The sequence below is a fragment of the Taudactylus pleione genome, unplaced genomic scaffold (assembly GCF_031769625.1).
Source record: "Taudactylus pleione unplaced genomic scaffold, aTauple2 ptg000522l, whole genome shotgun sequence".
Classification (NCBI taxonomy): domain Eukaryota; kingdom Metazoa; phylum Chordata; class Amphibia; order Anura; family Myobatrachidae; genus Taudactylus; species Taudactylus pleione.
In genome coordinates this window covers 4,148,877-4,174,152 of record NW_028284924.1, presented here as the reverse complement: position 1 = coordinate 4,174,152, position 25,276 = coordinate 4,148,877, and the positions used below count along the sequence as shown (strand labels likewise).

At 46.1% G+C, this 25,276-nt stretch overlaps 1 protein-coding gene across 6 annotated transcripts in view; it reads right to left on the bottom strand.

Moving 5' to 3' along the window:
• The window catches only part of STON1 (stonin 1), a 139,260-nt gene that overhangs the window by 2,882 nt on the left and 111,102 nt on the right, over window positions 1-25,276 (bottom strand). For all 6 annotated transcript variants that reach the window (XM_088450730.1, XM_088450729.1, XM_088450727.1 and 3 more), the window contains one exon: window positions 24,109-24,311. In XM_088450730.1, the coding sequence (XP_088306856.1) occupies window positions 24,109-24,311 (203 nt within the window). The remainder of the gene's footprint in view (window positions 1-24,108; window positions 24,312-25,276) is intronic.

Here is a 25,276-nt window from a genome sequence, read left to right as displayed (position 1 = left end):
CTGTTTCATGTCATTGTATGTTATTTGGGGCGTATTCAATTAGCAGTGAAAACGGCGATATTTTTCGCCAAAAAGCAGGCGAAAACGCAATTGGGGAAAAAAAACTGGAGAAGTTTTCTCCATTCCAGACCAGTCGAAAAAAAATGCAAAATCCCTATTTTTGGCTAAAAATGTGGGGATTTCTTTCAGAACTCTTTGGACACCCCCCGATAAATTACCCACCCAAAAAATCGTAAGTTGCGCACTTTGGCGACAACGACTGCGCAAATTTTGGGTAAAAAAAAAACCAGTTGAAAATGGTTTAAATGTATTGGGTCTGATTTTTCGAGGGACGGTATGGATGTGTGAAGTATTTTAAACATTGCACGCGGTCGCAGCAGGCGTTTTCTTATGGTTTTTAAAATTGCGTTTGTACGAGACGAATATATACTTGCACCCACTTTACCGTACCCCCAATTTTGTAATTTCCTGGAAAACAAATTGCTTCCTATCATTTTCAACGTTTTTTTTATTTTTTTTCACCCAAAATTGCACGGTTGTTTTTCGCCAAAGTGTGCAACTTACGAAAATATTTTTGGGTAATTTATCATTAGGGGGGGTGTCCACAGGGTTCTGACCGAAATCCCCACATTTTTAGCCAAAAATAGGGATTTTGCTTTTTTTTTCACCTGGTCTGGAATGGAGAAAACTTATCTCCAGTTCTTTTTCGCCAATTGCGTTTTCGACTGTTTTTTGGCGAAAAAACAAGAGATATGGTAAGAACTTACCTTTGTTATCTCTGTTTCTACGAAGTCCATAGGGTCCACAGGGTTGACCTTGGGGTATAGGTTGGGAACCAAATCCGGGCACCACGCAGTTAAAGCTTTTAGCTCCCAGGATGCACTTAGGTCCACTCTCCCTATAACCCCACCCCCAAGCCAGAGGCACCTCAGTTTGTAAGTAGCCAAAGGCCGGAGGAGGAGAGAAAAAGAGAGAGAAAACTGGAACACTCGATAACCATACTCACAGAAATGGGAGACGGAAAACCGGTGACCAGCCACACAGCCCATTCGAAGCCAGGTGCGTCAGGGCGGGCGCCCTGTGGACCCTATGGACTTCGTAGAAAAAGAGATAACAAAGGTAAGTTCTTACCATATCTCTTGTTTTCTACTTCAGGGTCCATAGGGGGTCCACAGGGTTGACCTTGGGGATGTCCCAAAGCAGTTCAACCAAGGGAGGGGACGCTCCTGTGCTGAGAGGAGAATCCGCCGCCAAAAAGGAAGCATCTGGAGAGGCAAAGGAAACCAATGCCTAGAACCTTAAAAAGGTGTGGACAGAAGACCACGTGGCCATCTAGCAAGGCAAAACAGCCAAGGCGCCACAGCGAGCCACCCACGAGGGTTACATGGCCCGAGAAAAAACAAGCATCAACAACAGAAAGGCCTACCCATGGGTAGGCCCCTGAAGAAGACATACGAGGCCGTCCAGCCAACATTTGGCCATAGGCCGGCCATCCTTTCCTGTTAAAACCAGAAATTTCAGACCACCAATAAGGAGTCCGATTTCCGTCAGGAACCTGAACGGATCACATAAATCCACAGAGGCCGGACCACAGTCAATGAGGCCACACCAGCCGAGAGGAGCAACTCACACCCTGACAAGATGCCCTCCAGAAGAGGGAGCCACATGAGAACGCTCCCAATTCCGACACTCACCTGGGTGATATAAACTCCCTGAGAGAAAGAGAGAAAGCCAAAGCAATAGACCATGTAATGGCTATCACAACCAGCGGTTCCATTAACTTTCCCCGGAGTTAACGAAGAACCACTACTAACTCCCAAGGAGTCCCTAGGGAGGACAAATGGAGGCATAATCCAGAAAACACTCCAAAGGATGAACTGGATATCAGAGCGGAGCAATTCCATATCTTAATCATACTGACAGTGTAGAGATCCGCACTGTCAGGAAGGCCAGGCCGAGGGTGAAACCCAAGCCAGCCGGAAGGAATGCCAGAATATCTGGAAATCCTGGACCCCAGAGGATCATATCGACAGGTATAATACCATAAGAATTATGGCTGCCACAGTTTGTGGTAGGTCCCAGCAAAAGCTGATCCATGTGCTCTAATCATTCCAACGATGACAAAGCCAGGGAAGCCGTAAGACCACTGTAGGGACGCAGTCAAAGACAAACTACCCAGGTCCAAGGCAAACCCCAGGACCCTGAGACAACAGGTCTGGGCAGTGAAGCATCAGGAATGGAGTATCGATGGAGAGACTCCGAAAAACCAAGTACCCCTGACATCTGGGGCAATCAGGAGCCACCAGCAGGGAAGCATCTCCGTCTCGATTGAAACACTTCCCTCGAGGAAGAATGGAGACCGGAGAACACAGGTACACAAATTGGAAGAACCACTTCACCGACAAAGAGTCACTGAAGGTTGCTTCAGAATCCCCAGAGTTGGACTGTAACACCATAGTGTGATAGAGTCAGAAGGCCATGAGGGTCACCTCAGGAGGACCCCCCCCCCCTGCTCACCAGGAGATGAAACCTCTCTTGGGGAAGAGACTAGTCCCCTGGATGCACGTCGTGATGGCTGAGGACTCCCGCTTCCCAATGGAGAGCACCTGAAATGAACACTGTCGAGATGGTCGGGAGGAGACCCTCAGACAATGTCCGAATGTATGACATACCTGACATTGCCACCCAACGAACAGTATTGCTAAAAAGGAAGCCACTGTTCTGACCCTGTCGGACTGAACTTTTTCAGGTTCACCGGGAAACAAGGGCTATGCCAGAGTGAAGGCCCAAGACAGGCTAAAGTTCCAACAAGTTAATCGACAGGGTGGAATCGACAGACATCCAACTGCACTGAAATGGATGCGAACCAGACACTGTCCTTAGCAAAGAATACCCTGGACGAGATGGCCATAGTCACCAGAAAAGGGACCGACTTGCCTCCGGGGAGAGCATCATCGTTTGAACAGTGATCAGACAGAAAAAACTTGTTCCATCTGGAGATAAGCCAATTATGGAAAGGCCTGGAATGGAACTAAGCCCATTCCACCCTTCCAAAGGCAGACACTGAATAGTGGACCATGCATCCCAGAGTGTAAAGACATATGTCGACTGCGCAGACATCCATGTACTCCTAATGGAAGAGTGGAGATGCCGTCTTACGCCAGAAGAATTCTCAGATTCTGAGAATCCAGCAGGGCTCCTAGGTGAAGAATACCCAGAAAGGGATGCAGGGAGGACTTTTTCCCCATTGATTAAACGTCTGCACCCTGAAGAAGCCACAGTCAACCTGACCCGGCTGTAAAGTACCCCGGTGATCCTGCTAAGAGCAGGAGGCCATCCAGGTACAGGAGCATTGGGATATACTGAACAGAAGAACTGTCAGAAAATCCAAAACGCTGGTAAACCCCTGTGGGGCTGAGAGCAGTCCCAACAGGCAGAGCCCGAAAAATCGTAAGTGCTGTGATACAGCAAACCTCAGTCCATGCTGAGGTAAGGTCTCTGTAAGTACCCGTAGGCACGCGTCCTGTACATCCAGTGATACCATAAAGTCCCCAGGTTCCAAACATAGTATGATGGAGCATAGGGATTGCCTCCTGAGCCCAGGTAGCTTTAGGAACTGGTTCAGGGAAATGAGACAGAGAATAGGCCAAAGAGGACCATTCAGCCACCGCACCAGAAAGAAAGCAGAACAACCAGTCCCTCGCTGAGAAAGTGGGGATGGCCCAATTAGCTCCGCTTACCGCAACAACTGTATAGCTTTCTGGATTTGTAAGGCCCTGTTCCGAATAAGGGCCAGAGTACCATCACATGGAAATAGGCCGCCTGAGCAAAGAGAGTGCGTACCCTCCTACCCACGTAGCCGCGGCAACTAGACACTAGTACCGGGCAAACTGAGAAAATCGCCATCTCCCAGTGGTAGGCCTGTCTCGTCAGGCTGACGATATATCTGTAGGTTCAGAAGCAGGATCGGCTGGCAGTCCAGGCCTGCTCGGAACTGGATATGTCGGCCCTTGTAAAGGCCGACAGTCTATGAAGAAACAGACCTTTAGGCTGACCCAGAGGACAAAAAGACTTAATAGTCTGAGGCCCTATAGTGAGCATAGCTGAAGGCGGGAAATTTGTACTGCCACTGTCAAGGTCAGGACCCAACAAGATATACCCTATAGATGGTATCTGCACCTCTGCATTCCCAGAGCGCAGCCATAGGGTATTACGGAGGATACCGTCGCAGTCGGAACTCTGAAAGTTAGGAGCTGGTATCCAATATAGGCATGTCCACCTATGACAACTGCATATATTACGTGAGCGACCAAATACATTTGAACCCCAGACATGTTGGAGGGGAAAAAACATTACAAATGCATCAGCTCAGTATGCAATAGTATTAACCAACCATGCTATAGCCATGGTAGGATGGGTAACAACCCCTGAAAGCGAGTATACTGATTTCAGGCAGAGTTACCCCCTACGGATCAGAAGAATCCGACCACGCAGGAATGGGAGGCGTAGTAACGTCTGTAATCATACGAGTAACATGCCCATCCACCCCAGGAGGGGCTCATGATGACCCTCAGGGAATTTGGGACAGGAGACCAAACACTGTTGTAATACCTCATATCTGGCAACAGCCAGAGTCCCGCCATGCGATCCACCCGCTAGTCAGCAACAGGGAACCAGAAGGCACGTAATACTGAGGGTGTATGATACAGGTGCAGGTCAACATTCACTCTAACCAGAATGGACCTGCTACCAGCCCTAAAACAGGGATAATAATACTTGAGATAGGCTTCCCCCCGTGTAAGAGGGAAAGAGCCCAAAACAGTATCCTGTTCACGGTAGAGCCAAGTGGGAAGTAACCACAGGGCGTCAACCACGCCAATTTGCGTTTCATAGAAAAACGACATCCACCCAGGGTGGCTGTTGTGGTAATCCCTGCAAGGGGCATGACAGACTATTGTGGCACCAGGGGGAATTCATATACTCGAAAAACCCCTGTAGGGAGCGGTAGTCTGTGTCACAGGGGAAGAGTGCAAGAAACTGTGAGATACCCTGAGATGAAAAAGGGCATTATGGTGAAGTAACCCCAAGTGAGGTACAACAATGGTGCCCGCCCGGCGATCCGCAATTAAGAGGATCCCGAGAAAACAAACCGCCCAAGGGGGTCGTGAAAGGGGCCGGCACCCGATGACGCCACATACAGAACCCTTTAAGAGTTAAATCCTCCGCACTAACACCTGCAGCACATGACTTGCAGGATAGTAAAAATGGGTGCAGTATAACGCTCTATTTCCTGGTCAGACATATCTGACCAAGCCTTGCGATCAAGCAGCGCTATACTGGTCCTGACTGATACTAAAAATTAGCTGCAGGGACCCATTTTCAGCGTATGCAACACACAGTTCCACTCAAAATATGGCAACGTGCAGCACGCAACAGTATGTGACAAACCTCACAAATATTAACAAGTATATAAATGTGAGTCTCAGAACCACCCCAAGTACAGCTGTATTAGGGCAGATAAGGAAAGGGATAGATATACACTGACAGGTGAGAGAATTAAATATAGACAGTCAGCACTAGCATAAGTCACATACCATGCAGATATATACATATATACATAAACATGTCATATAATATACTGCACTATTACATTGCATGCAACTTACCCAGATTCAGTGTCTGGGATGGCTACAGCGCTGTGTACACTGACCTGATGGTGAGGTACGCAGGGGGACTGGGCTCACTGCCATCTCTGGAGATCTCTGCTGCACCACAGAGAAAATGGCCGCTGGAGACCTCAGAAGAAGCGTGGCCCGCGGAGGAAGCAGCTCAGCGACGCCAGACTATGGATACTGAAAGGCGCGCTGAGCTGAGGGGAGGAGCCGCTGTAACAGGGAAGGCTGTCTCCCCTGGCCGGCTATTAACCCCCGGGACGCCGGCTCCCTGCACCGAACACTAAGTCCCTGGTGGTCTAGTGGACACACGGGGTATGGGGGGCCCGCCGCCACTGCCGGCGCCTCCGGTCTGTCCCCAGAGACCGGAGGCACAGGACTGCATTTCAAATGCGCGGATCACCGCAAGCGGTGACCCGCGCCTTACCTGCTCCCCGTGGATCCGGCAGCAGTCCTGGGCGTCCGCAGAGTCCGGCTAGTACAGACTCTGGGGTCCCGCTGAGATCCCCAGATCTGTACTGGCGTCTCAGCGCCAGCGGGGTGACGGAGCGGCAGCTTAGACGTCCTATGGACAGTCTGACGCTGCCGCTCTGAAGAATCCAAAGTAAAAATAAAAAACTCTGTCCTTTAGAAAAAAATAAAGCTTAGGGGCTGCTAATCAGCTCCCCACTGCACTAAACAGTGACTCGATTCCGGCCGGGCACCGACTTAAACTGAGGTGCCTCTGGCTTGGGGGTGGGGTTATAGGGAGAGTGGACCCAAGTGCATCCTGGTAGCTAAAAGCTTTAACTGCGTGGTGCCCGGATTTGGTTCCCAACCTATACCCCAAGGTCAACCCTGTGGACCCCCTATGGACCATGAAGTAGAAATGGCCGTTTACGCCTATAGCAAAAAAAACTGCAGTTTTCGCTGCTAATTGAATACGGCCCTTAGTTGCAAACGGCTTCCCTCAAGGTTCAGTACTACGAAATATGTAAAGAAAGAATAAAAACTGCTTATTTTAGTTATAAGATCATAACCCACATTTGTCTCCTACAGTTACTGGTCACTGTGAGGTGCTGTAATGGCCATTTTAACAAGGTAAGCAGTGCTATGGGCAGTGTAGCGAAACGCGTGCAATTATTTTTCTATGTAATTTTTTTTTTGTATATTTTAGTCATCGTGATCTAAATTCAGGGCCGGCTCTAGGGTTGTTCGACCAGTGAGGTCGAACAGGGGTGCCACCCATAGAGGGCGCACCCCTCCCCAACATCCCGATTTCAGTGGGACAGTACTGTCCCGCTGTTCCACCCATGGGCCGAGGTGGCCCGCGGATAGTGAAATCGGGAGGTTGGGGACCCCCACCGCTGCAGCTGTGAGGCGGTGCCGGACCCCGGAGTGTGAATGGCGCGGCATCCATTCACAGATGGGAGAGGGCTGGGGGAAGTCCAGCCAGTGACGTAGGGCTGGGCTTTACCCCCAGCCTGACGTTACTTTGAGGCGTGCCATGCGGGCACGCCTCCAAATAATGTCAGATAGGGGGCGTGGCCTATGGTAATGAGGCCACGCCCCCAATTTTGGTCACACGCCATAGCAGGGCGCAGCGTACCGGGCCGGCACAGGGTGCTCAGACCCCTGGAGCCGGCCCTGTCTAAATTACAGAAGAAAATAGACCCATGAGCCCAGGATATGGGTTATACCTGTATTTGCAGTTAAACTTTCTAGAGTTCTTCTAGGATAGACTTTCTAATTATTGATTTTATACTGTTCTACACAAAACAATAAATTAACAGTAAGCTGTATTACTTGGAACTAGTGCCTCATTCATATGTTGCTAATATATATTAATATACTGTACTCTCATGAATTTTGGTGCAGACCACACAAAAAAAGACAGCGTAGACAACAGGTGTTCTAAAGGAAAACACTAGGGTGACTATGATAAATACAGTACACCTATTCAGGAAATGCATGAAAAATGTTTAGAAATTAGATGCGCTTTTATTCCTTGGTAAAAGAAAAATCATTATTTCCATACAGACTCTCAGAAAAATATTAATAGATTTTATAACGATATTATAACACTAGAGTTTCAGCTGGCTTTAATATTTCTTTCTGGTAAGACGCAAAAGGGTTAAGCATTAACATTTAATCACATTTTAGGCCATCGTTAAGCAGCTTCTGCTGAATCCTCAGACATAAGCAGTTTTGCTGAATGATATCATCTTTCAAGAAATGATGACTCAAGCAAGTTTATTGTCGCTGTTTCATTATGTTTTCCTAGTATTCCCACTGTTATATTTTGTCTGACTAGACATCTCCGCATGTTCTATTATTAAGTCCTTAAATATTACTTTATGTGACTTGTGCACACCTATCAGCTGAGAGTCTTCACCTTACAATAACCTATACTATTTGATATGAATATTAATATAGATAGTAATATTTACAGATAGGCTATATGTATTATATACTATTTTATTATTATTTTATAATGTATGTAAGGGTTGTAGCCTAAAGTCTAATTGCTCTCATTTTCTAAAATATTTCATTTTCATGTGCACTACATATTCCAGTCATAGGGGGAGATTACACTGGGGAACAGTCAATCTGTTGCCAGGGATCTCGAGTCGATTTTGATTAATTTTGTGCTCCTGATCATGAATATGCCATGGTTATTTTTCAATTGGCTCTAGTTTTGGAGATATGCATATGTCTTTAATATTTATGAAAAATGAAATTAAACAATGTTAAAAATATATTGTTTTTTATTCTGATTAAATTTGATTTGTAAAATGTTATAAAAAGACACAGGATAATTACATACATAAGTGTTAGGAAGCTATGAGAACCGTTTTTTGTAGGATTTTCTTTTGTATTCTTGTTGCGGGCAGTCCCTCTGCAGACTCCAACAGTAATCGGCCATCATGTGACGATCCCACCTTCCTTATATCTTTCTTCCATTACCTGAATATCCTGGTGGAACCGTGGACCCTGTTTTTCACTTAAATCTCCTAGATTGGATGGGAAGTGATCTAAATGGCTGTACAAAAAATGTACTGTAATACTCATGTTGGCACCTACTTTCTCGAAACATTTTAGTATGTTGTGGACTAATTCATGATAGTTGTCTGCCTTGTGATTGCCTAAAAAATTTTGAATGACAGACACATAACTCAGCCATGCTTCAGATTAGGGGTGAGCGGGTTCGGATTTCTGAAATCCGAACCCCCCCGATCCGAGGCCGATCCGAGTCAGGCTCGACTTTTCCCGCCTGACTCGGATCTGAAATCGAGGCAAAACATCATCATCCCGCCTTCCGGGTCTCGCGGGTTTTGGATCCTATATAAGGTACCCGCATCGGCGCCATTTTCTCACTCGGCTGTGGACAGTGAAGAGGGAGGGTGGGAGTTAGGGCTGGCTGGGCTGTGTAGTGTAGTGTAGTGCAGAGTAGTGTTGTGCTGTGCTGTGCTGCTGTTGTCCATAGGGGCTGTGTCCACTACTTCAAAGTCCATAGGGACTGGCTGGACTGTGTTGTGCAGTCAGTTGTCCATAGGGGCTGTGTCCACTCCAAAGTCCTGTGCAGTGTCCCAGTCCTAAAGGGGTGCTGTAGTGTTGTCCAGGGGTGCTCTGTCCGTCAGGGGTGCTCCCCCCAAGTGCTAAAAAAAATATATTTTTTCTGTGTTTGTGATGTGTGCACAGTAGCCGCACGTGCATCAACAAAGTAGTGCCAAGCGTGCGCCTGTGTCATAAGTAAAGGGCCGGCTGGCTTGACCGTTAAAGGGTGCTGTAACCCCCAAAGTACACTCCAAACCAAATAAAAAAATATTTTCTTTGTTTGTGAATTGTGTGCGCATTAGCCGCACGTGCATCAACAAAGTAGTGCCAAGCGTGCGCCTGTGTCATAAGTAAAGGGCCGGCTGGCTTGACCGTTAAAAGGTGCTGTAACCCCCAAAGTACACTCCAAACCAAATAAAAAAATATTTTCTGTGTTTGTGAATTGTGTGCACTGTGGCTGCACGTGCATCAACAAAGGAGCAGCGCCAAGCGTGCGCCTGTATCCCATAAGTAAAGAGCCGGCTGGCTCATTTCTTAAAGGGTGGTGTAACCCACCAAGTGCACTACTCTCCAGCAAAAATAAAAAAATATTTTCTGTGTTTGTGTGCGCCTTAGCCGCACGTATATATCAATATAACATAAATGGAGGACCAAACTTTCTCCGATAAAAATAAAATAGGGAAAGATCAAGAACCACTTCCTCCTAGTGCTGTTGCTGCTGCTGGGAGTTGTTCATCATCCCAGAGAGGAAGTAGGAACACCACTATTTTTACTAAACAATTGACCCTCCAACAGTCCCTAGCGATGAGGATGAAGTACGACAGCAGTCATCCTGAAGCAAAACGTATAACTGAGGCCTTGACTGCTATGTTGGTGTTAGACGTGCGTCCGGTATCCGCCATTAGTGCAGTGGGATTTAGACAATTGATGGAGGTAGTGTGTCCCCGGTTCCAAATCCCGTCTAGATTCCACCTGCATCCTCAAAGCAGCAGCGACAAGCGTGCGTCTGTCTGTTAAAGGGTGGTGTAAAACTCAAAGTGCTACAAAAAATAAAAATCTATTTTTTTATGTGTTTGTGACTTGTGTGCGATGTAGCCGCACGTGCATCAACACAGTAGCAGCGCCAAGCGTGCGCCTGTGTCATAAGTCAAGGGCCGGTTTGGACATCTGGTCCGGACTGAAGGACGTGCCAACAATTTCTGACAAGTCTACTGTCACTGCATATGATACTGTCCTCAAAGCAGCAGTGACAAGCGTGCGTCTGTCTGTTAAAGGGTGGTGTAACCCTCAAAGTGCGCTCCACAAACAATAAAAATATTCTTCTTTTTTTTCTGTCTTTGTGAAATGTGTGGGCTGTAGCCGCACCTGCATCCTTAAAGCAGCAGCGACAAGCGTGCGTCTGTCTGTTAAAGGATTACATCGGTGACAGCATCCAAGTAGGCATGTCAGACAGTCCGTACCTGTACTGGCAGGAAAAAGAAGCAATTTGGAGGTCCCTGTACAAACTGGCTCTATTTTACCTGAGTTGCCCCCTCTCCAGTGTGTACTCCGAAAGAGCGTTTAGTGCAGCCGGGAACCTTGTCAGCGAAAGGCGTAGGAGGTTGCTTCCACAAAATGTGGAGAAGATGATGTTCATAAAATGAATTATCAACTCTTCCAGGGAGACCAGCCTCCAGAACGTACAGAGGGACCCGTGGTTGTGGATTCCAGCGGGGACGAATACTCTGTGAGGATGAGGATGTACACAACACTAAAGAGGGTGAGGAATCGGTGGATGAGGAGGATGAGGACGACATCTTGCCTCCATAGAGCCAGTTTGTGCAGGGACAGATTAATTGCCAGCTTGTTTTGTGGGGGCCCAAACGAACCAATCATTTCAGCCACAGTCGTGTGGCAGACCCTGGCGCTGAAATGTTTGGTTTGTTAAAGTGTGCATGTCCTGTTTATACAACATAAGGGTGGGTGGGAGGGCCCAAGGACAACTCCATCTTGCACCTCTATTTTTTCTTTGAATTATGTACTGTTTGGGGCCTAGCTTTTCAAACTGCCATCCTGTCTGCCACTGCAGTGTCACTCCTAGATGGACCACGTGTTTGTGCCGCCCACTCGTATCTCTTAGCATAGTCATCCAGCTACCTCGGTGCAACCTTTTGGATATAAAAACACTATTGTGAGGTGTGATGTGTTCAGAATAGACTGGAAATGAGTGGAGATTAAGGTTATTGAGGTTAATAATAGCATAGGAGCAGAAAAACACACAAATTCTGTGATTTTAGCTGTTTTTATGCTTTTTTAAAAAAAAAATACAGATCCAAAACACAAAACCCAGAACCCAAAACACGGAAGGGTGGTTTTGGCAAAACCAATCCAGATCCAAAACACGAAGAAAGATCCAGATCCAAAACCAAAACACGAAAAGTGGCCGGTGCACACCCCTACTTCAGATTCGGTTTCAGTCATAGATGTGGTAAAATTTGGATCCTTCACCAGTTTCCGTATCTGTGGACAGTCAAAAATTCCTGCCATTTTTCAATACTAAGAGATGGAAATGTTCGACAAATATACGTGAAACAATCGCCATTGCTTTTACAAATTGTTTCATTAAACCCAGTTTGATATGGAGAGGCGGCAGTATGATTTTTTCCTGTCAATTAAGGGCTCATGAATGATGTTGGCTTCTCCTACAGTTATAACTTCTCTTGGAGGCCATAAGGTTTGCTGCCAGTGCTTTAGTTTTGCACGACTATCCCATAAGCCAGGGGTCTTCAACCTTTTACACAGTGTGGGCCACATTAAAAAATTAAACGAAGCCCGAGGGCCACTAAGCTATACACCACACAGTAGCACAATCTTGATTCACCCAATTCAGATTACACCACATAGTTGTGTCCCTTATTCATGTATGACACACAGCAGTGCCCCTTTTACACAATGCCCACATTTGTGCCCTTTACACACAATGCCCACAGTAGTAGTGCCCCTTATACAATGCCCACAGCAGTAGTGCCCATAACACATAATGCCCACAGCAGTAGTGCCCCTAATGCAGTGCCCACAGCAGTGGTGCCCCTTATGCAGTGCCCCCAGTAGTGGTAGTGCCCCTTATGCCGTGTCCTCAGTAGTGGTAGTGCCCCATGTGCAGTGCCCTCAGTAGTGGTAGTGCCCCATATGCTGTGCCCCCAGTAGTGGTAATGCAGTGCCCCTTATGCAGTGCCCACAGTGGTAATGCCTCTTATGTAGTGCCCCCAGTAGTGGTAGTACCCCTTATTCTGTGCCTAGTAATGCTGCCCCTTATGTAGAGCCCACAGTGGTAATGCCCATTATGCAGTGTCCCCAGTAGTGGTAGTGCCCTTTATGTAGTGTCCCCAGGAGTGGCACCCCTTATGCAGTGCCCCCTATGCAGTGCCCCCATTAGTGGTGCCCCAGTATTAGTGCCCCCAGTACTAGTGCCCCTAATAGAAATTCCCCCTAGTAGTGCCCCTAATAATAATGCTCCCTAGTATTAGTGTCGCCGCTAGTAGTAGTGCCCCCAATAGTAATGCCCCTAGTACTAGTGCCCATAATAGTAATGCCACCTAGTAGTAGTGCCCCCAGTAGTGAAGCCGCTTGGCGGTGTGGTGCAGGCAAGGAGCCGGGGGCCCGCTGGTAACAATATCTCAGCGGGCGCCCGACAAATGGAGCCTGTTGGCTGGCTGCTGGTAACAGTTCCCCCCATTCGGCAGGCCACCTTACAGAGTTACGTGGGCCATGGGTTGAAGACCCCTGCCATAAGCATATGTGACAACGATACTTACTATATCCACTTTGCTGTCCAAGAAGAAAGTTTCTTCCCAAGGTGCTGAGTCTAAAGTGCTGTGTGCAAAAACATAAGTCAAAAAGCATTGGGAGTGTATCTACTAACCAATTACAGATGTGACAAGTGACAGATTTATTTAAATAGATGTCTAATGGATCTGATGGTGTAATCACTTATGCTAATAATAAACAACAAAAAAATATAAATTATATTGACACATTTGTCATAAATTCATAAATAATTCATTGCATAAATAAAAAAAATTAATACACTGCAGCAGCACCACAGACCTCATAACTCTTGAATTTTGCGGTCTATAGTAAGTTGAGGCATCCTCAGTATGCAGTTATCTTAGTAAGTATGCCCCCTTTAGTAAATACTAAAGATGAAGAAATAGTGCCTGTGTACTTAACAGAACAGAGATCTGCTTTTGCCAGTCTTAGTCGTGTATTGGACTGGGAATGAGAGTCCTTGTCCCGCGGCACAGTGAAGAAACAAACAGGTACTTTCTCCGCTGTCAGCGCGGGCAGTGTACTCACCCTGTTACTGCTGCATTGCAGGGTAAAAGTACATAGGTGGCAGCTGATGAGAGTCTAGTGAAGAGAAAAAGAATTAGATACCTGTCGGCAAGAGGCGGGGAGAGGATATACTGCCTGGACTAAAGATCGTGGTGCATGAAGTCTCTGTGCGCACAGGACTCCCGTGGAGACGTATTGAAATAAACCTGTCACTTGTCACATCTGTAATTAGTTAGTAGATACAATCCCAATGCTTTTTGACTTATGTTTTGCACACAGCACTTTAGACTCAGCACCTTGGGAAGAAATAATGAATGATTTATTTGTAGTTCAGCAATTATTTTTGTTTTTCTTTGTTGCAACAATCTTGTTTATAAGAAATCTATATATTTATTTGCACGGTCACCTTTATATTTACTGCTGCTGATTTTCCTTGACAACATACGATATTAACAGTAATTGGTCACATGCTATTGTTAGGCTCATATTGAGAGTGTGTGAACACACTTTCCCAGCATCGTACAGTGCTATTGCTGGGTAACAATATTTTCTATAGGTTACAGGTTATAGGTTCACTCTATGGGCACCATGCATCATTTCCTATGGCTCTATGAGATATGCTAATCTTAGATTTTCTGTTTTTCAAGGATTTATATATACGTATTAAGGGGCATATGTACCAAAGATTGATGTGAGATAAATTTGTGAAATATATATCACCAACCAATCAGCTCCAAACTATCATTTATTAAACACAGCCTGCAAAATGTAAGTCAGAAGCTGATTGGTTGGTGATATATATCTCACAATTTTATCTCACATCAAGCTTTTATACATATGCCCCTAATAGTCTAATTCTTTCTGCTTAACATATTTTTTTCCCTTTTTTACATTTTGCCCTATCTCATTTCAAATTTTACATGTTTAATAATAAAAGTTCATTTTTAATTATATATTTATATTGTGCAAAGTGTGCCCCTACCATGGGAGGTATCCTTTTTTTTTCTCTTCTTTTTGCTTATTGATAGCTAACTTTTTGGGAGCACTTTTGTTAAATATACATGATTATGGGGTTATTTTTGTGATCATTGTAACCAATTTTTTAATTCCTTGTTATTTGAAATTACACCCATTGCTTCCTGTGCTGCGTTCCCCTTTTTTCCAAATTCCCCTTTCCTTGTTTATTCAAGAAGAAAGTTTACCATTTTTAAATCGACACAAACAGAGACCTCTGATGCTGAGAATAAGCAATTTTTTTCTAAGACTAACTTGATATTTTCATACTGTTCTTTAAGTTTTGTTGAATGACCGATAGGAATCGAAGCAACTTTATTCCCATTGTGCAGTAATTCGCATTTTAAGCTCCTTTTAGAATTATCCAAAAAGAGCCGCCAGTCTTCTGCTCGGTATTCTGGTAAGCCCATCGTCTGGAGAAGTTCCGGAATATTGTTGAAATACACAAGATTGTTATCTTGGCTAAAGAACGGAAGTATGGCTTGCTCTCTATTTCGATACGTTATAGTAACATCCGGCTCAAGACAGTGCTTTTCTTGAAGTCCGGATGCTAAAAGCTCAGCTCCTTTTTTCGATAAATTCAAGTCACGAATTAAATCGTTTAGTTCCTTTTGTGAAAATTTGTTTGGAGTAGAGGAACTTTCTTCAAACTCACTTTTATCTGTGTTGTCACTTGCACTGGATGAAATTAACATTTCCACATCATTACGTTCAACTTCGCACAAAGAACTGAATGATGGTACAGGTAAATCTTCGCTATGTGGTATCGGTTGTTTTGCAGAATTCATACTTGGGTATTCCCATTTGCCTTTCTTAAATCGATTCATACTATTCACATTTACAGCACAAATATAGCAGTCACTCAAGTGATCTTTTTGCTCACAGCACATCATAGGTACTGTATGCCGAATTTCAGTCCTTTTCGATCACCTTTAGTCCAATTGCGTAGTGATTCCACGCAGGTTTTACACACTTTGTGAGGCATCCAAATCTTCTCCAAATAAGCCTGATACTGTACGCTTGTTTTACGAATACAGTTATATTTCAGCGGATATAGATTTTGACGCCCCTCAGTGGAACTTCATCTCAGCTCGCTCATTCCCCATCCCCCCATGGAGCCCCTTACAGCCCAGGACCCGTCACCACAGTCCCTCACAGCACCCCTCACCACAGCCCCCCTCATCACTGCCCCTTTCATCACAGCCCCACTCATCCCCTTCATCACAGCCCCTCACTCCCCTCATCACAGCTGCTCATATCTCCTCATCACAGCCCCCATATCCCCCTCATCACAGCCCCTCTCACTCCCCCTCATCACAGCCCCCTCTATTACAGCCCCCGCAATCACAACCCCTCTCACTCATCACAGCCCCCTCCATTACAGCCTCCCACTCAGACTTACCTGCTGGCTCCAAGCTATCCTTAACAGTGGCAGCACAGAACTGGCAGCGGGGGACTGGTTTTTGCAGCGACCGGCGGGCTTCCTCCTGAGCGCCACGAACGTGGCTGCGCAGGCAGCTGTGTCACAGTGACAGTCTGCCCAGAGGCCGCTTTGCATGTTACTGCCCGCGGCCGGGTCAGGGCGCCCTCCTATAGGTGGCGCCCTACTCGGCTGCGTAACCAGCGTATATGTAAATGACAGAATATGATTGGCTGCAAAGGGGAACACCTCCATGCGTCCTCTTCAGAAGCTTTGATAAATCCCCCACCTTAGTGTTTGAACATGTACTTGTCATTTACACATAAAACCAAGTACATGCAGTGGCATCACTGGGGACGGGTGAAGACTGCATCGGTTAACTCCATCTGAAGAGGTGACACCAAAATAGCATCATCCACACTGTGCTGGAAGTTGGGAAAGGCTGGGGGCTGGGGGAGCGCGGACAAGCCCTCAATGTGACGAGAACAGGAACGTTACACGCAGTTATGCTCCCAAAATGTCATACACCAGGGGGCATTGCTTCGTTGACATGAGTCCATGCCCCCTTTCTTGTTCGTGGAGTACACAGTAGCGCACTGGGTGATACCAACCCAAGTGACGCTACTGGGTTGATGCACTCTCCATATGAACAGCAGTGGGCCATAACCATGTCATTCGAGTCATCTGGCAGCACGCCTACAGCATAATGAAGGCGTTTGATGATGCTAATCTTATCATTGCGGCCCTGACCTCGACTATGTGATGACGCAAATAGAGTATGTTCAGCTTTTCCCACACAAAACACAATAGCTTATAATACACTCTTGCCCCTAGCCTATGTGCACCCAATGCCGGCGGTTAGAACCCCGGCTCCAGAATCCCGACAGCAGTCAGAACCCTGGCTCCAGAATCCCGAAACATGATAGTTATTGAATGTAATTTCCACATATTTTATCATGTCCCATGTAATAACCGTCATATTGATTTTACGGGGGAACTGCCAGTCGCTCCAATATTTATTAGATTACAAACATGGCTGCCTGAGACTTTATATAATGAAAATAATGCACCTTCCGCAGCACTGCTTATGACCAACAGGTAGCAGTACAGAGCCAGACTTCTTGCTCAGTATTTAGGTGTATGTATGGATCTAATAAATCAGTTTAATTTTAACAAAGAGAGATGGGTGATTTTTTTTTTATTTTTATTGCAGTTTGTAACTGATTCTACTATTTTCATCACTTTTTTCAGGTTAATCACAAGTTGATTTAGTGCCCTGCAGTCACGTCCTGTCAGCATGCTGTGGTGAGTCTGATGGTTTCTTACCATTGCGTCTCTGCTTTTATTAGTTTTATTTGTTATTTCACAGCTGATTTGGTGTTTAAGGATGTGGGCGTCTCATTGTCAGTAATACTCCTGAGATTACCCAGCCTGTCTGTGATCTGATGTGAATCCTATCCACCGATGTTAGAATGTCCATGAGACGCCAGAATCTCGGGAACTCTCCCAGCTCCCGGAGAGTAGACCACCCTTCAAGAACCCGCCCATTTATCCAGTGAAGTGGGCCGATCGTTTGCTCGATGGCGCAATTTGCGGCGAATCATGTCATCAAGGCTGACTGATGCCACAAATCGAGCCACTGAACAGGCGGAGTTAGATGACGGGCATTTTGACGGCCACCCCACCATCACCTCCCACAAACTGCACTTCTTGTCAATCAGTGGCTGGTTTGCGCACGCGAACAGCGCAACAATCGGCCGATTGCGTGCGTAATTGTGGTTGTAAACCTTGCTAAATCAGGCCCATAAATAGAAAAAAACGCAGTCTCCATTGAGATAAAATATAATCAAATGTAATATTTGGAAGCGCTCAGAATGGAATTTTCATTCCAATATAATTTTAAACAGTTTCATTCTCTAATACAGGAAATTATAATACTAATATATTTATAATATATATATCAGCATTCCATGCAAGAAAGAATGAACCAGGCTCATCCTTTCTTCCAAGGAATGCCGCCGTATGCTAGTTTTGGATACACATACACCTGCTTACTTCTCCTGGTTTCTGAGGCAGCAGTAGCAGAAATTGGACCAGCGCGATTTGCGGGTAAGAGGTGTAGCCAAACCCCAGGAGGGGCGGGGCATAATCACAGGCCATGGCAGGCGGCTCCTTTAATATAAAAAAAAAAAAGGTCCATCTGGGGGATGTGGCCAGGGGCCGGGGACAGAGGCCCTGATTCAGAGCCGGACGCTCTGACAGAGCGCTCGCTCTGAATCAGGGCCGGTCTTTTTTTTTTTTAGAACGGCCTCCTGGCTGCTCGCATAGCTGTGGGTGACCACCCACAGCTATAGCGAGCGGCCAGGAAGATGGTCGCGATGGTCAAGACCATCGAGACCATCGGGCTTGCGACGAGACCCTTGTGGTATGGTCTCGTTGCCGCAAGCCCCAGAGAGATTTCGGCTCTAACAGAGTATCTCAGGAGTATCACTGACGGTAGGCGTTCTCATAGGAACGCCTCCGTCTGGGCAGCCACCCCTCCGGCCCGCCCACCAAAGGGGGTGTGCTGTCACTCAACATCGACAGTACGCCCCCTTTGGTACGAGACCCGGAGCGACGAATTGCCCGTCGCTATCCGGGTCTCGCGCATGCGCACGACCTAGCCGGCTCCGTCGTGCGCATGCGCTCTGGGCCACCATCGACCCGGTTGCGAGCGCTCAGCGCTTGCGACCGGGTATGAATCAGGCCCAGTGTGTGGGGGCCCCTGGACGACTGCCCCTGTCGCCCTGCCTATAATCCGGCCCTGTGTGTGAATATTCTACAGACAAGAATAGTACTGTATTTGCAAAATTCATACTTTGCTGTCCTCTATGACTTTGCAATATTTTACATGAACACAATCCTCATGTTATATCACTGAACAGGTAAATTTTTAATGTCTTTTTTACGCTACCCTATAATATGCTACACTAGTTTGTAACTCACTTTATTTTGGTACTTAATACATTAAAATGTAAGAACATTTGTTGAATACAAATATAATATCTCCATATTTAACTCTACTGCTTTATTGGAAAAAAATAAAAAGGTGTTTGAAGAACATACTAAGCCTGATTCAGCTTTGGGAATAGAATACAATATCACAAGTAACTGTGAACCTGGACAAACGATGTTGCAATGCAAGGGGTGCAAATACATACATTTGTTTCGCATGTGGAGTAAATACCAGCTGCTTCTGCATATTGGAGCTCATTCAGACCCGCTCGCATATTGCGGCCGCTCGCTGGCAAAAAGGGGCCGGATATTTAAATGAAGTACTCGCACTGCGTCGCGTAAGGGCGCCCACTATGTTTTAATGAGCTACGGCAATGTGCGCTCGCAAGTGTATAAAGAGGCCCTCTTGCCACTCGCAACAGACGTCATCTCTGGGAAATGTAGGATTAATCGGGACCATCGTGAGCCATCGGAGCTGCTCGCAGCCCTTGGGGTTGCTTTAACCCGCCGCAAGCACAGTGATCAGTGCTGGCTGAAACACATGCAAGTGACATGTCATGTACAATGACGCTACTTTGCTAATTATGCACGCCCTTTAAACAGCGCTTTGGCGGCCTGACACGCCTGTGTCCGCAACACCACTCCCCCGTTTACAAGCACCTTCCCCAGTTACCACCCACAAACGGCACTATCTGTCACTCAAAGTAGCGACCTGATAGTAGCTTAAGAGCAACCAAAAACAGATCGCAAAGACTGGCTTACGCACGCGCACTGCGAATTATACGCATGCACAGATGGGCAAAAATCGCTCAGAGCTAGCGCAACTTAGCGACCGGGTCTGAATCAAGTCCATAGCCCACAAATACTGCAAAGGTTTATTTTTACACTGCAATTTAGATGTTAGTTTGGACACACCCCTCCCAAATATAATGGCCCCCAGACACTAGCGAAGGATCGTCGCAATCCTGCGATCCGGAGATGCCGGGTTGCAGAATCAGTGAATTTCACTGATTTGCCAATCAAGATCAAAATATGACCCTACGGATCGTGGAACATCGATGGCCAGCGTTTGCCATTTCCGAACGGCAGATCAGCATTTCCAATCGCAGGATCGCGCAATCCGTCGTTAGGTGTATTGGGGTCTCTTGAGTCTCTGTGCACATTTTAAATTTGCCCCACCTGCAGTGCAGCATGGTTTTACCAAGATGCTCAGTTACTTGCTATATCTTACTCTATTACCAAAGCTAAATCAGGCCAGGGCCGGAATGCCCATCTGGCATTTCTAGCAAATGCCCGTGGGACCGACGGCCAGATGGGCCGGTCCGGTGTTAAACCCTGGCTGAGCAGCTCAGCCTTCCGGCGCTCTGCTCGGCCGGGTACTCGCAGCACGCCCCTGTGAGACGTAACCACGTCCCTTTTATGCTGAGGCCATGCCTGTTTTGCAGCGGATACCTCCAAGGCTGATCAGCAGCCCCAGTCCATCCCTGAATCAGGTCCACTATTTTCTTTTGCGTGTACTATACAGTTACACTGCGACACATGTAGCAACTAGTGATTAGGAGTAATATTGGTGCTGTTGATGAAAATACACTTAGTTATCGTAAAGCAAGATGCAGCAAAGCGCATACTGCGGAGAAATCAGAGATTTGATCAACAGCGCCTGCCAGATTGTTATACCCCGCTGCCGGTTTTGTCACTTCTATTTGGAGACGGAACCAGTTCCGCCTCCTCTGGCCCACCTCAGCCCGGCGCCGCAGAGAGGCTCCATTTGCCAGGCACCCGCTGAGATCTTGTTACCAGTGGGCGCCCAGCTCCTTCCCCACAGCGCCAGCCGGAGGCTGAAGTTCACTCCTGAGCTCCGGCTTCCAGCTCCCGCAGTGTGCACTATTACATATGACATGTCTCCCATAGTTCAAAGGAACAGCCTGTCGGATGGACGCAGGAGCGGGGCTTAAGCTAAGTATTGTTTTTTTGTGTCACTACTACAGGGGGCATTACTATTGGGGGCACTACTACAGGGGGCATTACTACTGAGGGCACTACTACAGGGAGCATTACTACAGGGGGCATTACTACAGGGGGCATTACTATTGGGGGCACTACTATTGGGGGCACTACTACAGGGGGCATTACTACTGGAGGAACTACAACAGGGGGACTACCACTACTGGGGGCACTGCATAAGCGGCACCACTACTGGGGGCATTGCTTAAGGGTCACTACCACAACTGGGGGCACTGCATAAGGGGCACCACTACAGTGGGCATTGCATAAGAGGCACTACTGCTGTGGGCATTGTATAATGGGCATTACTACTGTCGGCATTATGTGTATTAGGGGCACTACTACTGTGGGCATTGTGTATAAGAGGCACTACTGTGTATCATAACATGAATAAGGGACACTACTATGTGGTGTAATGTGAAGTAGGGTCACTATGTGCTGTGTAAGGTGGATAAGATTGTGTTACTGTGTGACATACTTTGAATTGAGAATACTATGTGACCACGCTCCTTTCTTTTGAGACTGCTCACCCTTTTTCCGGCACGCGCCTAAGGCTCGCCCTGTCCCTTTGTTGAATAAGCACTGGTCCTATACATATCGCATCACTGATATCCAGATGAGTTTATGTATTCTGACACATTCCAGCACTACGATAAGTGGTGAAGCAGAGATAAAGCACACATTGATACATTTCCCACACTGTCTTGAACTCCCCTATATGATTCTGTCAGTTACAATATACAGTAGTAATTTATATTGCATTCCCCATGCAGTGAATTTTTGATTATAGTAAACTCCTTAGAACTCACCATGTCTTGCTGTGAATAGTATTGCCGATTTACATGCTCTGCATAAACACACTGAGAAGCGGAAGCTTGCCTAACACATTTAGAATGTAAGCTCTCACGAGCAGGGACCTCTTCCCTCAGGTGCTTCTCTTTACTCTTTACTCCCCATTAGGGCACCTAACACGTCTCTGCCAACTCCCGGCTGCTTATTGTGAGTGCTTTAATCGCTATTGCAGCAATGTATATATATATAGTGTCCTTGTCCTGCAGTGTAATGTACTGTAAGTTACTTGTTTCTTGTTCACTTACTAGTTCTATGTACTATGTAAGGCGGAACACTTGTGGCGCCATATAAAGGATAATAATAATAATTATAATGAGTGGTCTGGTTTCTACAGGGCACCTTTTTTTCCCCATCAGATAAGGTCTTATAATCACACTTTCTGTCTCATTGTTTTCATTGTATGTTTAATCAGTCTTCCTGATCATGCATCACTGTTTTGGGATGTAGTCAAAAGGTCGACAATCACAATGTCAACATTCATATTGTCGATACTGCACTGACAACAGTTATGTCGGCATTGTTAAATGGTCGACAGGCAACATATGAAATGTAGACATTAGGCTAAGGGGTTGGGTACGGGAAGCCAGCATCCCGACAGGATTAGGATACCGACACCTGTTTGGTATGATTGCTTAATCATACACCTGACTATAATCCAGCAAAATTCCTGATTTTGTGCAAGTGTACCCAGAAGAATTGATGCTGTTTTGAAGGAAAAGGGTGTTCAAGCCAAATGTTGATTTTATTTAGATTTCTCTTCTATTCAGTCACTTTGCATTTTGTTAATTGATAAAAAATAAACTAATAAACGTCTATTTTTGAAAGCATCCTTACTTTGCAGCATTTTTTCCACACCTATGCTGGCCATACACCTACAGGACCAGCATCAGATCAGATTCACCATCCGACTCCCCGGAGCTCCCTGGCAATCCCGGCGGCACGATTTGTTTTCATTACACACGATCTGTCATACGATCGATCGTGTGCCTCACACGCTCATCAGGGAAAAGTCATTGTAGTTACATGAATGGACGCACGATGCATCGCATGCACAAAATACATGGTACGAGCTGCACACGATACGATGGAACATATGGGCTGCACATCTGATCATACAATCCGTTTTACAAGCTAATGGAGCGCGCATCGGATCGTATCCTACTCCAAAAATACACGATTTCTACATGATTCATCGTAAGACTCGACGAAAATCGGGCAATCAGCCCAAAATCGTGCAGGTGTATGGCCAGCATAAAACTTTTGCACAGTACTCTATATCATATATATATATATTTATTAGAAAAAAATGTAGGCACTCACCAATACATGCAGCTATGAGTATTGTTTATTCCAAGCTTACATATAGCAGCAAACCTTTCTCAAGCCATTCAATCTAACTGTAGGTTGCAGCATAACTCAAAGCATGAATCCAGCTAACGGGTTACTAACCTTGCGTGCCTGACAGGCTCCCTAATGGTGCGTACACACGTAGCGATTTTAAAGAACGATTTGAAATCATATAAAAGGACCCTGCCAACTTACCATCGACCAGCGATGCGCGGCCACGTATGGGCGATAGAGATAATGTGAGTGCTGCGTTGAAGAGAAGTATATATATATATATATATATACTGTGTGTGTGTATATATATATATATATATATATACACTGTGTGTGTGTGTGTGTATATACGTATATATATATATATATCAATATATCTATATATATATATATTTTTCATGCCTGCAGAAGGAGGAAGATTGTATATGTTGTCCAGGTATATAATAAACCGTCCTAGCAGCATAATCATTGTGATAACATGGCATCTGATTCCAAGACAGCCTGTTACCATTGATCTTAGACAATGTTTTTGTGCTTGTGTAACAGGCTGTATACATACATACCTGCATATATTAACGTGATGGGCACTTTACAGATGACAGCTACTGTATGTAAGGCTTGTACACATTTGCCAAACTGTATATATTTATTTATTTATCACTTGTTTTGAACACGAGAAATAGCTGACACAGTCCTGGCGGTATGGATGATGAAAGACATGTTTATGCAGAGAATAAAGTCAATGCTTCCTATCTGAGCTAACACTGCTAGCTACATCCGCTCCCAACAGACCAGTTTCCATGCTGGCGTCTCACAATCCCAGATTGATCAGAAAGTAGTAATAGAAGGTCCAAATCTAATCAGAAAGTATAATGTTCCATGAGGCGTGCTTATGTCCCTCCCAATAACAATTTATATGCAATATAAACCATTCTAAATAAACGTCCAAATCAATAATACCTGGATGTAGTAGCAAGCTTTTTGGGTGACATGTTTATGGGGCTGGATATCATTCTCGACGCCCATTGATTTCACCTCGGCCCCAGAGATGCCAGTAAACGGCATCACAAACTGTACAGTCGCTATGGGATCCCAGCTGGGAGGTATCTCCTGGTCCGAGCCAAGCTCAAGCTTGCAGGAAAAGCTGTGCGGTTGATCCGGACCTTTAAGAAGAATAATGGAAAACATTTTAGTTTGTGACTATAGCAGTTCATTGCAACTTGTGCACAATATCACACCTTGGCGAATAGCAGATGGGGGGGGGGGGGGGTGCAGGGTTGGAACAGAATGCGAAGGCTTTGATTTGCTGAAGTGCTACATGATTACTTTTTATTCAATTACAAATATTATCATAAGCTGCACTTCACTTGTTAGGGTTTCTGTGAAAGGCTATTGCAGGCCTGGCCAAGCTGTGGCTCTCCAGCTGTTGTGAAACTACAAGTCCCAGCATGCCTTGCCACAGTTTTGCTATTAGGGAATGCTAAACCTCTGGCAAGGCATGCTGGGACTTGTAGTTTCACAATAGCTGGAGAGCCACAGGTTGGCTAGGCCTGGGCTATTGAATCTGATAGGCTGGCTGGGGTGGCATAAGTGCCAGAGTAGAGCAGCTCATTGACATTTGGGTTTACTGACATCTGGTTATTGCTAAGCTGTAAAACATACACACCGGCAGTACTACCAGCTTCTGCCATATCACTTATATAATGGCCATATATCCTGTCTACACATGAAAAAGACTGGATATGAAGGGAGGGGTTGGGTCAGAATCCCAGCGCCTGATACCCAGACAGGGTTAGGATACCGACACCAGTTGGTCAGTTTCCTAACCCTCCCCCTCTCCCTGCCCCTCCCTCCATGCTGCCTAAACCTAACTTCCCCCCTAATGCCTAAATCTACCCCCCCTGCACCCTAAACCTAACCCTCACCCCTTACACTCCCCCTAGTGCCTAACCCTAATCCCTAACCCTCCCCCTAGTGCCTAACCCTAATCCCTTACCCTCCCCCTAGTGCCTAACCCTAATCCCTTAACCCTCCCCCTAGTGCCTAACCCTACTCCCTTAACCCTCCCCCTAGTGGAACCCCACTTCCCCCAAGAAGTCGAAGACATAGATGGCCTGATTCATAGTTG